The sequence below is a fragment of the Diadema antillarum genome, unplaced genomic scaffold (genome assembly GCF_040938485.1).
Source record: "Diadema antillarum isolate AM-2024a unplaced genomic scaffold, OU_Dant_1.0 seq00000015_RagTag, whole genome shotgun sequence".
NCBI lineage: Eukaryota > Metazoa > Echinodermata > Echinoidea > Diadematoida > Diadematidae > Diadema > Diadema antillarum.
In genome coordinates, this window is record NW_027271135.1 from 2604059 (window position 1) to 2616852 (window position 12794).

The following is a 12794-nucleotide window of genomic DNA, read 5'->3' on the forward strand; positions in this document are numbered from 1 at the left end:
AGGAAATGCAGAATAACATCATTAGAATGTTGTTGTGTTCTTCTTTTCAAAAACTACCATACAGAACAAACAAAAACAAACAAAAACAAACACTGAACACTGCGAGATTGCTTTTATGACCATTATTATTTTCAATTATTTTCCGATATTTTCAACCAAATTTGGTGACTTTTCCTATAATCTGATTGTAAACATTTTGATATATAATTTAGCTACGTCCGATATTGCTGGTTGCCATGGTAACTGTAAACTGACAACCATGTTCGTCAGATTTTGCATGATTTTCTGTTTCAATTTGTAGTTCACAATATGATAATGGATGAAATGAGGGTTTCTTGGCTGTAATTTCTGAAAGACCGAAATGTGAAGTAATTATGGTTGTGAATCACTCTGAAATGGTCCTCTTATTATTACTTTACTTTTAAGAAATAGACATCAAACAATAGATATAATAGAAAGGATCCAAAATACAGCATTTTCCAAAGACTACCCTTTTATTTTTCGTAATTTTCACACAAGCTTAGCCTGCAATATTATTTGTGTATCACATTATCAATCTGCAAACTCAAAATTTCAATATTATGGAAATATGAATGTGATACCTATATTATGTACCTTTTCCAAGCAAGACATCATAGGTCTCATAAGAGATTTCTTTATATTGTAATGAATAGCGCCCCCACATGCTGGCCTTGGGAAATTTCAACCAAAGCAAATGGTGAGATTTTACTTGCTTTTCCTTAGTGGCAAATATTAAAATGGTTGATATAAAATAACAGCATATACACTGGGATTAAAAATATATAAAGAAAAAAACATGATTTGAACATATTTCCTATGTAATTCCTTATATTTTGGTAATTAGCGCCCTCAATGGGTGACCTTGAGAAATTTAAAATGTTAGGTCATGTAGAGTACGAGTTGCTCTACCCATGTGCCAATTATGACCGTGATAAAGATATATAGGGGGCAGAATGTGCCCTCCCCCCCCCCCCTTGGGCCTGGAAGGGGTCAAAATAGCTTGAGCATCATAGGGTTAACACTGAGAATGCAAGTGAAATTATCGAGTGATGTCAAGCAGATAGATAGAAGTGTAATCTCGTCGCTTCTCGACTCTAGAACCCAGCCAGAGGGACAAAATAGTCGTGGGCGGTCTTGATAGAACGAGCATGTCGGTGTGGTATTTCATTGACCTGAAAGAAGTCCGAAAGCAACAACACAGATGTCACAATAATATTGTTTAAAAAGCAACAAACAACAACAAAAAGGTGTCAAGATATCGTCATTAAAAATAGGACACCAATGTAAAATGATGTGCTATAATGATTACGGTAAAAAACGACAATTATTTCTGATATCTAATGATAATGAACAGTGTGACATCAATAATGACGCTAAACAGTTCTGATTATGATGATGATGATAATCATCATATTAATAACAATACTAATTGGGAGGGTTAAATGCCTTGTTCACACCTGTGGAGCCATATAATTGTCTTGCAAAAAAAAAAAAAAATCAGTGTCACATGCCCTTATTTTATTTTTTTTTTGATGTCGTAATTTAAGGCCTTGTAGATATTTTTTTTCTTTTTTCTTCGTTTGTCTCTGAAACAAGCTATCATGGTGCTTGTACCTTGTTTCTTGTTCTTGGCATATTACGTGATGTATATCCTTGTCATACTGTATGTATAATGTTTGCATTTTTAACCTGTATGTGTGGACCCCTCTGAAAACCAACCTTTGGCTAACGAGGGTGTTCCACCCCATGAGTGGAAAATAAAAATTGAATTGAAATTGAATTGAATTGCAATGTTATGCATCATTGGGGAAGAATTGATAAAAGAAGTACCGAATATTAAGAGTTAACATTTCACTTGGCTGATAGGTAATACTATGTTTTCTATTACAAATACATAATGATGAATGTATGACCTTTTAACAAAAACATTGAAAGAAACCACCTGACATTTACTTCATAACCTTTACCGCAAAGTTGTTCGTGCTCGATGGTAAAATGATATCTGCGCCTCCATGTTGAAAGATCTGATTGGACATACATGTATATATATATATATATATATATATGTTATGATACGAAATATTTCAACACGTATGCCCCCTTTACTACTGCTTATTTCTGTGTATTTTTTGTTAATGCGCATGCGCAATTGTTTGTTGTTGTCATAGAAGAAATCATAACAAAAGAACGCTTTCATCCACTGAGCTGATCCGAGTCCAACATCACCGGACACCCCGCACTCTCGCTTGTTTTGTGGATAATTTATCCACATTTAACACCAGTTAATATCGGTGGCTGAGGCATACTCTCGCCATCACGGAGTTTGTCAGTCTCCTGTTTTAACGTGCACAGCCTGGATCACGATGGAGATGGTTTAGCTCTCTACCTTGAACACAGTGTTGCGTTGTTTTAGGTTTACATTTTAATTTCATTCTTTGTATTCTTGTATTACAAAATATATTGTTTTGTAATTGTTATTCAGATCTAAAAATATAAATAAATAAATAAATTTACTATTCAATTTAAAAGAATTGCTAATAATGCGTCGTTCTTTCTCCCCCAGTCTTCTTATATGAACAACAGATTTAGAAAATTGCTCTCCCACTTTGATATTTATATTTCTTTTGTATTTACTTAAATACCGAGTGGACGCCTATTTGTCCCGTCGGTGACATAATTTTTGGTGCCGAAACCCGGGAAGATTGAATGAAAGAACGATCACCGCAATTTGTGTTTTAGCGATATTATAACTAAATTCATCAAAATTTAAACAAAACCAACGCAACACTGTGGACTGTGGACCGAGGACTACCTGACCACGATGGATACACCAGGACCACTGCATCTGTCTCCCATCACGCCGAATGGATCACCATGTGACACCCCCGTTTCTCAACGTACACCCAGCATGACGACAGCAAGGCTATCACCCCTACAGCTGGCCGGATTCGACCCGATGCCTGCCCCAGAAGTTCATCATGGACGCTACTCCAGCTCTACCCCGACGCTCCTTGTATCACAGCAGTTGAAAAGTGTTAATGTGTTCACAGGTAAAGGGGGTATGAGTGTTGATGACTGGGTGCGTGACATGCGTTACCTTCTTGATTCTAGAGGAAACATTTCTCCCCGCGCGAGTTTTAACGAAGTCGTCAGACACACGGGTGGTAGGGCTCGTGACCTGATCCTGAATCTAGAGCTTCAGGGAGGAGAACTGTCGGCCGAGAGGGCATTCAGAGAACTGCTCGATGAGTATGGGGATAGTGATGTCACATCATCACCCATGGCAAACTTCTACTCACGCACGCAACAAGCCAATGAGACGCCGTCGGAGTACGCAGTAGCTTTAGAGGCTAAACTAAGGGCTGCACGAGATCGTGGTGACCAGGCAGCCCTCTGTGGAGAGTCGGTCCGTGACGCTATGCTGACCACACAGTTCATGTACGGCTTACGCGATCAGAAGGTGAGAGCCCGTCTGGCACCAATGAGGCCGAGAGACATGTCATTCCGGGAGCTTCGGAAAGAATTACGGGTCATCGGTGCGGAAGAGAAACTTGCCTCTGCCCAAGTGTACAGACAGCAGACCAGGCCGAAGGAAGGGAAAGAAGGAAACACCCAAGATCTGGATACAGTTGTGAAGATGGTGAACGAGCTGGCCGTTACTCAAGAGAGACAGATGGACCTGTTCTATCAAACGATAGAGGAACAGCACCGTCACATCAAGAGTCTTGAACAGCGGCTTCAAGAAAAGGAACAAGTTAACAAAGGAGAAAGACAGACCCGCCGACAACTGTTGATCTGTTACCGATGCAGACAACCTGGGCACATCGCCAGCTCCTGCCCAACCCTTCGTACGCAGTCAAACTAGGACGACCCGCAGATGAAGGGCAATCTGTGGGTGTAGGAGTATATGAGCAACGCAGCCCTAAACGAGGAGAGGTGAAGCATGGCCATGGTGAATCGTTAATAGGACCAGTGAACAGCACTACGGTGATGATTTGTGGTCAACCGTGTACGGCTATCTTAGACACTGGTTCTCAGGTAACGACGATCACAAAAGACTTTGTCTTAAGCAACCCCCACCTCCAGAAGCAAGAAATCCAGTTAAGTCCTGTGAGAATAGAAGGAGCCGGAGGTCAAGACATTCCTCATGACGGTATCATCCTATTGGACATTCAAATGCTCGGGACTGAATTGAAATCAGTGCCGGCTTTGGTAGTCCCAGGAATTGGACAGGATGGACAAGTATCTTGCTTGTTAGGCACCAATGCTCTACGTGCATCCCGTGACAGAATTCACACGATGTACGGAAAGGACTTCATGGGAAAAGTAAAGGAGATGTCGACTCCCTACTTCTTGGCGTTCCAGGTATTGAACTGTGATGGCCTTGATCTTGCTGACGAGACTGGATACGTTGGAGATATACGGTTTGAGGGAAAGAAACCGCTAACAATAAATCCAGGACAGCGCATGGAAATCAGGGCCAGTACTCCAGAGTGCACACGTGGGCGCAGTTTTATGGCTCTGGTCGAAGGCTATGATTCGCACGGTATCAAAGTAGATGCTACATTCTCTCCTGTCGAAAACGAGAAGGTGACGGTAACAGTGTCTAACATGTCTGCAAACACAATGACTTTGAACAGAAATACACCACTTGGGAAGTTAGAAATTGTAACTCAAATGCCGGCGATCCAAAATGAAGCTGATGGCAAACAAATTGAGTTGGAAGACTATGCCTCCCCTCAAGAGATACTGGTGAATATTTTCAGTCAAGAAGTCAAGACACAGATTCCTGATTTGAACCTACCGACTGGTGAGCTGACGCCTCCCGAAATGAAGGCACTGGAGGAACTGTTGCAGAGAAACGAAGATGTCTTTTCCAAGGGCCCGGAAGACTTTGGATGTACTGACACAATAGTCCATGACATCCCTCTTATTGATCCGACCCCCTTTCGTATGCCTTACAGACGAATTCCCCCATCTGACTTCAGTGAAGTGAAGGACCATTTGAAGGAGCTTCAAGCAGCCGGGATCATCAAACCAAGTAAAAGTCCCTTTGCATCGCCGATCGTTATTGTCAGGAAGAAAGACGGTAGAATTCGGCTCTGTGTGGATTACAGGAAGTTGAATACCCGTACAGTTCGCGATGCCTTTCCCCTCCCCAGAATCCCTGGATGCGCTGCACAAAGCTAAATACTTCACAAGCCTTGATCTGATGTCAGGATATCTCCAAGTCCAAGTGGCACAAAAGGACCGGCAGAAGACGGCCTTTACTACTCCAATGGGACTGTATGAATACACAAGAATGCCTTTTGGACTGATGAACGCCCCAGCGACTTTTCAGCGTTTGATGAATACGGTATTCGGTGACATGCATCTCAGCGAGTTATTGATATACCTAGATGATGTAATCATCTTTAGTTCTACTCTGGAGGAACATTTGAAAAGACTGGAGCACGTCTTCACCCGGTTGCGGCAGCATGGCCTAAAACTGAAACCAAGTAAATGTCACTTTCTAAGGAAAGAAGTGAAGTACCTCGGGCATGTCGTTTCAGAGGAAGGCGTAGCTACCGACCCGGAAAAGATCGCAGCCGTGAAAGACTGGCCTATTCCAAAGACGAAGAAGGAAGTCAGAAGTTTCCTCGGCTTTACAGGATACTATAGACGCTTCATTCGAGATTATGCAAAGAAGGCTAATCCATTGTTCGCTCTGGTTGGAAGCAAGGTGAAACCAGGCAAACGATCAGCCGTAGCAGATGTCTGGACCCCGCAATGTCAAGAAGCGTTTCAATGTCTGAAGGAGACTTTGGTATCGGCTCCAATTCTTGCATACCCTGACTTTGAACTGCCTTTTATTCTACAGACTGATGCATCCATATCTGGTCTAGGAACAGTCTTAGCGCAGGAACAGGACGGGAAGGAGCGAGTGATTGCTTACGCCAGCAGAAGCTTATCACCCGGAGAGGCAAGGTATCCAGCACACAAGCTGGAATTCAAAGCGCTACATTGGGCGGCAACCGTGAAGTTTCGAGACTACGTTCTTGGTAGGAAGGTGACTGCAGTGACAGACAATAATCCTCTAACGTATGTGCTCGGAAAGGCACACCTCGATGCGCACGGTCAACGCTGGGTGAATGATCTGGCTCAATGTAACCTCGATATCAAGTACCGACCAGGAAAGTCAAATGATAATGCTGACAGTCTTTCAAGACTCTCGTCAGAGGATGTTAGAAGGACGCTGGATCTCTCTTGTTCAGGAACCACTCGCACAGAAGAGGACCCGTCGCCAGTAAAAGTTGTTCAAGTCAATGCCATGGAAGTGCGTGATGCAGAGGAAGAGGCTTCAACGGTGGTTCCAGGCATGTCCCTCTGTGAAATCGCCCAATGTCAAAGACAAGATACGACTATTCAGCGCGTCATTGAGCTGCTTCAGACGCGCAACAACCCCAAATCACGGGAACTGAAGGAGGAAAAGGTCCCTGTGAGGATGCTGGTTCGTCATTGGAATCGTCTAGAGATTTGTGAAGAGGGAGTACTATGGTATGTCAGGCCGGATGACCGCAAGCTGTTGGTTCTGCCGAAGGGCATGAGGAAGAAGACACTGCATAGAGCACACCGAGATATGGGCCACCTTGGTGTTGAGCGGACACTGGCTCTCATGCAAGACATATTCTTCTATCCAGGTATGAAATCTGTTGTCCAACAATATATCTCACGATGTCGACGATGCACTGTCAGGAAGACTAAGGAATGCAAATCGAGAGCCCCACTGATGCCGATCAAGAGTACGAGACCACTTGAACTGGTTTGCCTTGATTTCCTAAGCGTGGAGTCGTCAAGAGATGGACTAGAAAACATCTTGGTGATAACTGATCACTTCACCCGACACGCACAAGCCTTCCCCACCAGGGATCAGACGGCATCAACTGTTGCAAAGACACTTTGGAGTAGATACATTGTACATTATGGCATACCAGAACGCATTCACAGCGACCAGGGCAGGTGTTTCGAGGCAGCTGTAATTAAGGAACTTTGCGAAGTCCTTGGCATGGAGAAGAGCAGAACCACTCCATATCATCCCCAGGGGAATGGAATGACTGAGAGGTTCAACGGAACTCTCCTAAACATGCTTGGAACGCTAGAACCTTCACAGAAGCCTAACTGGAAAGAATATGTGGAGTCCATGACACATGCCTACAATTCCACAAGGCATTCATGTACCGGTTACTCGCCATTCTTCCTGATGTTTGGGCGTGAGCCTCGCATTCCTCTCGATCTCATGGCTGGAAACGACGATGTTGATGAAGACGAGCCCCAGGAAGTATCAGCCTATGTTGGCGATCTACACAACACGCTACGGGAAGCTTATCGCACTGCCGAGAAACAAGCGGACACTGCCCGCAAGAAAATGAAAGGGATCTACGACACTGCAGCGAGAGAAGCACCGTTTTGCAAAGGCGACAGAGTTTTATTAGCCAATAAAGCCATTATTGGTAGGCAGAAACTCGCAGACAGGTGGCTGGCAACTCCATGGACTGTAGAAAGTAGAATGCCACAACAGGACGTTTATGTCATACATAACGACGAAGGCAATTGCAAAACGGTCCATCGAAATCTACTTACTGCCTGCACGTTCTCGAGTGATGACGAGGAAGATGAACTTGCGGTCGAGGAAGCGGCGCAGATTCTAAAAAAATGTCGAGGCTCAACAAGAACGAGGAGGAAACCACAACGCTATGGAAGCGAGCACTCCACCTCAGTGTCTAATGCAGGCTAGTATGTTTGTCACATTAATGTAATAACTTTGTTCATCTAATTCATATTGGTCTAATTTCACTTATTGTTGAGGACAACAATAATTTTAAAGCGCGGGTGAGTGTTATGATACGAAATATTTCAACACGTATGCCCCCTTTACTACTGCTTATTTCTGTGTATTTTTTGTTAATGCGCATGCGCAATTGTTTGTTGTTGTCATAGAAGAAATCATAACAAAAGAACGCTTTCATCCACTGAGCTGATCCGAGTCCAACATCACTGGACACCCCGCACTCTCGCTTGTTTTGTGGATAATTTATCCACATTTAACACCAGTTAATATCGGTGGCTGAGGCATACTCTCGCCATCACGGAGTTTGTCAGTCTCCTGTTTTAATGTGCACAGCCTGGATCACGATGGAGATGGTTTAGCTCTCTACCTTGAACACAGTGTTGCGTTGTTTTAGGTTTACATTTTAATTTCATTCTTTGTATTCTTGTATTCCAAAATATATTGTTTTGTAATTGTTATTCAGATCTAAAAATATAAATAAATAAACAAATTTACTATTCAATTTAAAAGAATTGCTAATAATGCGTCGTTCTTTCTCCCCCAGTCTTCTTATATGAACAACAGATTTAGAAAATTGCTCTCCCACTTTGATATTTATATTTCTTTTGTATTTACTTAAATACCGAGTGGACGCCTATTTGTCCCGTCGGTGACATATATATATATGCATGCAAAGCCTACGAATTATACACACGTAATGTCAGCATATAGGCCTATCATTTACAGTGTATTTTGTAAAACAGGCGTAATATTCATATACTGCAACTTTGACTCTGCCGGAAAATGTGCATAATTCTTGAATAACTTCACTCATTTTATCTGCGTTCAAACTTCATTTATGATTTTGCCTACACTCTAGCGGTTAAACACATGGACAGTGTCGACTGAGACATCCCGCCAGATCAGTGAAACTTTGTTTTGGAGGTATCCCCCGGAAGGGATTTAAAGATATCGTGTTGTAATTTCTTTAATCATTCTTTTCAGTCAACATCACATTGATCATCATAATTATCAAAAGTTATGTCCTTCACAACTTTACGCGTAATGAAATGGAATTTATACATACATGTAATATGAAATAAACACCCACACTTGCTATTTTGTACACTGTGTATCTAAAGATTTCCTGCGTATTGTTTTAGTCTTTTTCGAAGTTAATGATTTGCTTTAACAAAATAAATAAATATATATATTTTAATGAAAGCTCCTTGGAAATAACAAAGGAAAAAAAGGTTGTTGTTTTTTTGTTCATCACAAATATGAAAATAACTGCAGCACAGCCAAACGTACCTCTTTCTGGCAGTTACTGGGGAGGGTAATATGAAATAAACACCCACACTTGCTATTTTGTACACTGTGTATCTAAAGATTTCCTGCGTATTGTTTTAGTCTTGTTCGAAGTTAATGATTTGCTTTAACAAAATACATAAATATGTATATTTTAATGAAAGCTCCTTGGAAATAACAAAGAAAAAAAAAGTTGTTGTTCTTTTGTTCATCACAAATATGAAAATAACTGCAGCACAGCCAAACGTACCTCTTTCTGGCAGTAACTGGGGAGGGTGAACCAAGCATCGGGATCGGGGATGCCTTCGGTCATATTGAAGACTCCGGAAGTAGACACCATGGGAACTAGTAGGACAAGGTATGATTGGTTCTTGGTTCAAAATACAAGTATTATTCCATATAACAACCAATCCCGGTAAAGGTAAAACAAAAACAAAAATAATCATCTATGTCATGAGGATGAAAAAAAAAATTAATGCTGCGTAACCACAACACCAGGCTAAAGTAGCAAAGAAATTATTTTGCTTACGCCATTGTTTTAAGATTAAGCTGGCTATTGTCACTTTTAAAAAAAGGTCAGGTTTTGTAAATTTGTGACCGTGCACCTCAAAACGAGCATAAAGTCGCACACACTGATTTTGCGTGAGGACTGAAAATAAGTGAAATGGGTCAACCTAGCCGAACTTGACTTTTTCATATTTTCTGAAAGAGCGGGTCTTCTTTTACATTATGCTAAAATTTGTTATCATAAAACGGGCAGGAAAGTGTGTTTTCTTAGCTGTTTATCTCGAACATTTTTGGTAGAATAGTGTGATTACGTGTGTCTTTAGAATCTCTTTTTCATTTCTGAAAAACCTTGTCCACACTCTTCACTTTCAACTCTAATAACTTTTGAAAGGATAGTGCTACTGCTTTGAAAGTTGGCATTTATTATGAGCAGAATGTGTTAATGAGGCATGCATAATTTCAGTTTAAGCTGATAATCCCTTCATTGTTGTTACTCTGGTGGTTTACTTCCTGCTTTTTGTCCCATTCATGGCACAGCCAGCACGGTTTGGTAAAGATTAAGCGCTTGAATAGAGATTGTACTTCAGAGCCTCTTTTCTCAGTTCACACTTTTCCTGAGTTTGTCCTTTCTTTCTAATATTTAGATAGGTTAGGAGAGTACATTCTAGGAGAGTTATACATCATTTTAAAGCTTAAAGTCTACTCTTTCAGAATATGGTCTTAACTAAAAATTCATGTCTGGCGACTTTTTGTTTGTTTTGAGGTGCAGGGTCACATTTGATACATGTCAATACACTGTAAGCCCTGTAGAGATAAAAAGCTTAAAGTGATGCGACATTATTTCGAAGGCTTATATCGGAAAAGAAATAAGGCTCGTTCTAATCAAAGGTTCGTTAATCGTTTTAAATCTAAGGGATTAAGGAACGTACGGAATAGCAAATTTTATTCTATGTTCGGATTAACGAATCTTCGGAACAACGTATCTTCGAAGTAGCGAACCTGTGGAGTAACGAACATTATTCAATTAATGGAGCAACAAACATCGAAATAACGAACCTTACTTCACTTTCTGATTAACGAAGCTTCGAAATAACGAACTGTAACCGTATTTTCACCCATGCATTAGATGTGTTCTGGGAGAAAGGCTGGAAGAAAATAATTAAAAGTGGTAAGCCTCATAAACGTTTTACAGCTGAAATTCTCTCTTCTATCTGTCCAAAACTGTGACCTGTACTAAAAGGCTTTTTCTTGAGGATGGAAGAGGCGGTGACACTTCAAAAGTTGCATCCCCAGAGAGAGAGAAAAGAAATACCTGGTTCAGATCCCTGGTACCAAACACCCACGAATGAGTTACCGACTGGGTAACAGTTCTTCTGGATGACTGTGGCTGATTCCGTCCCATCCAAAGGGTCCTTTGGGGTGGACATCACGTACGTCCACAGGTCAACCATAAGTCCAGAAGGTCCGCCAATTGACATGGTACCATAGAACGTAGCGTTCTCTAGCGAATTAGGATGGGGAAAAAAGAGGTGGCAAAAAAATGAGATACAGATTTGAAATACATGTATAGATCCTTAAAAATAGCGACATACTACTTGGTATTTTTTGTACATCCTATTTCGTCTCTACACACATAGATATCTTTTAATTAGTAATTTAGTAGAATTTTCAATGAACTGATAGTTTAATTTATTTTACAGTTTTCTATTGCATGCAAGATTATGGTGTTGTTGTCTACCTGGAACGCAGTTCTGAATAGTCGGTGCAGTGACTGGTTCTTTGATACAAAGTTTGTATTGGTCGAAGATGATCCATTGGAAATTTCCCGCCTGAAGTCAGTAGAAAGGGGCGTTTGTGAGAACACAAGAAATAAAAGAAATACATGTACTCAAACATGACCAAGGAAAAATAGAAACATATGTATGACCGTGCAACACAACACAAAAGGAAAAAACGCACCTCCTGATTTTAAATGAGGACTCAAAATATGTAAAACGGGTCCAGATATTCAATCTTAAGTTGTTTATATTTTCTGGAAAAAAAATCATTCTTCTACATAACTTCTAAATAACAAGCTTAGGACCATAAAACGAATGGGATATCATTTTATTGTACCTTTTGTAAGACTTTTTTTGTAGAATTGTGTGACATGATAAGTCTTTAGATATCTGTCCTTTTTCATATCATAAAAAAAAACTTTTCACACTTTTCACTTTCAACAAAAAAAAAAGATGATGCTACTTCTTTGAAATTTAAGGTGTCATAAATAAAATGCGGTAAAGAAGTGTGTCAAAACTGTTAAAACTGGTGATCCCTCTGTTGTGGTTGATGAGGGGTGTTATATTCGACTTTATGTCTCATTTATCGCCAAGAACACACATTGGTGAGATTAGCATTTGGACAGTTTCGGACCGTCTAAGCAAATTTTCTCAATTAACACCTTTTGCAGTGTCTACTTTCTTTCATTCATTCAGATTTAGAGTCAATTTGTTCTGACTTATGTATTATTCAAAAATATATAGACCCGAAATCACGAAGTTGGTACGACCATTAAAACCATGTTTTCAACCATGGACAATTTGTATGGAGCCCCAAGTGTCGCATTGACTATTTCGTTCTAAAATCAGTCATTTCGTCCACATAACGACAGTTTCGTCGACAAAATGTTATTATTTCGCTGACGAAATGACTGATTTCTTAACGACATAGGCCATGCGACACTTGGCGCTCCATTAAAATTGACCATGGTTTTAATCGTACCGCCGTCGTAAATTCGGGCCATGAAATATTGCTCTTTTAGAGTCTGTCCTTGAAGAAAAAAAAAAACAAAACATGTGTTTCGACCTTATTGGAGATGGAGTTGTTCCGTAATATGATAACTGTCGCGGGACAAAATAACATCCGACGAGAAATGAGGCTGGTATAGCACCTACAGGACATTTTACATGGCATCTTATAAAAGTCGGAATAATGAGGGGTGTAAATAAAAACTTGTGTAACTTAGAATAACCCTAATAAACATCCAAAGCAAGTTTGAATGAAAACCGACATGAAATATGGCTGATAGAGCACAATCTGACCAATCAGACGTGGCATCATTCCAAGCCGGTACACTGAGGGCGCCGTGGCGTGCCGTCAGTACAAACTGTTG

General features: G+C 40.8%; 1 protein-coding gene across 1 annotated transcript; it reads right to left on the reverse strand.

Moving 5' to 3' along the window:
* On the reverse strand, positions 1-11637 carry LOC139725091 (development-specific protein LVN1.2-like). The gene is made up of 4 exons (XM_071636179.1): positions 11382-11637; positions 10956-11144; positions 9387-9481; positions 1-1193 (listed from the first exon to the last, which is right to left on the reverse strand). The coding sequence occupies exons 2-4, from the start codon at positions 11119-11121 to the stop codon at positions 1116-1118; spliced, it is 339 nt and encodes a 112-aa protein (XP_071492280.1). The 5' UTR covers positions 11122-11144; positions 11382-11637; the 3' UTR covers positions 1-1115.
* Positions 11638-12794: the final 1157 nt, after the last annotated feature.

What these genes read in the sequence shown, in the direction of transcription:
- LOC139725091 (XM_071636179.1), bottom strand. Translation starts at nt 11,121, where the DNA reads ATGTCAATTGGCGGACCTTCTGGACTTATGGTTGACCTGTGGACGTAC. An exon ending in GTACCAGGGATCTGAACCAG is followed by an intron (nt 9,482 to 10,955) that starts GTATTTCTTTTC and finishes TTGTCCTACTAG; the next exon opens with TTCCCATGGTGTCTACTTCC. An exon ending in CCAGTTACTGCCAGAAAGAG is followed by an intron (nt 1,194 to 9,386) that starts GTACGTTTGGCT and finishes GACTTCTTTCAG; the next exon opens with GTCAATGAAATACCACACCG.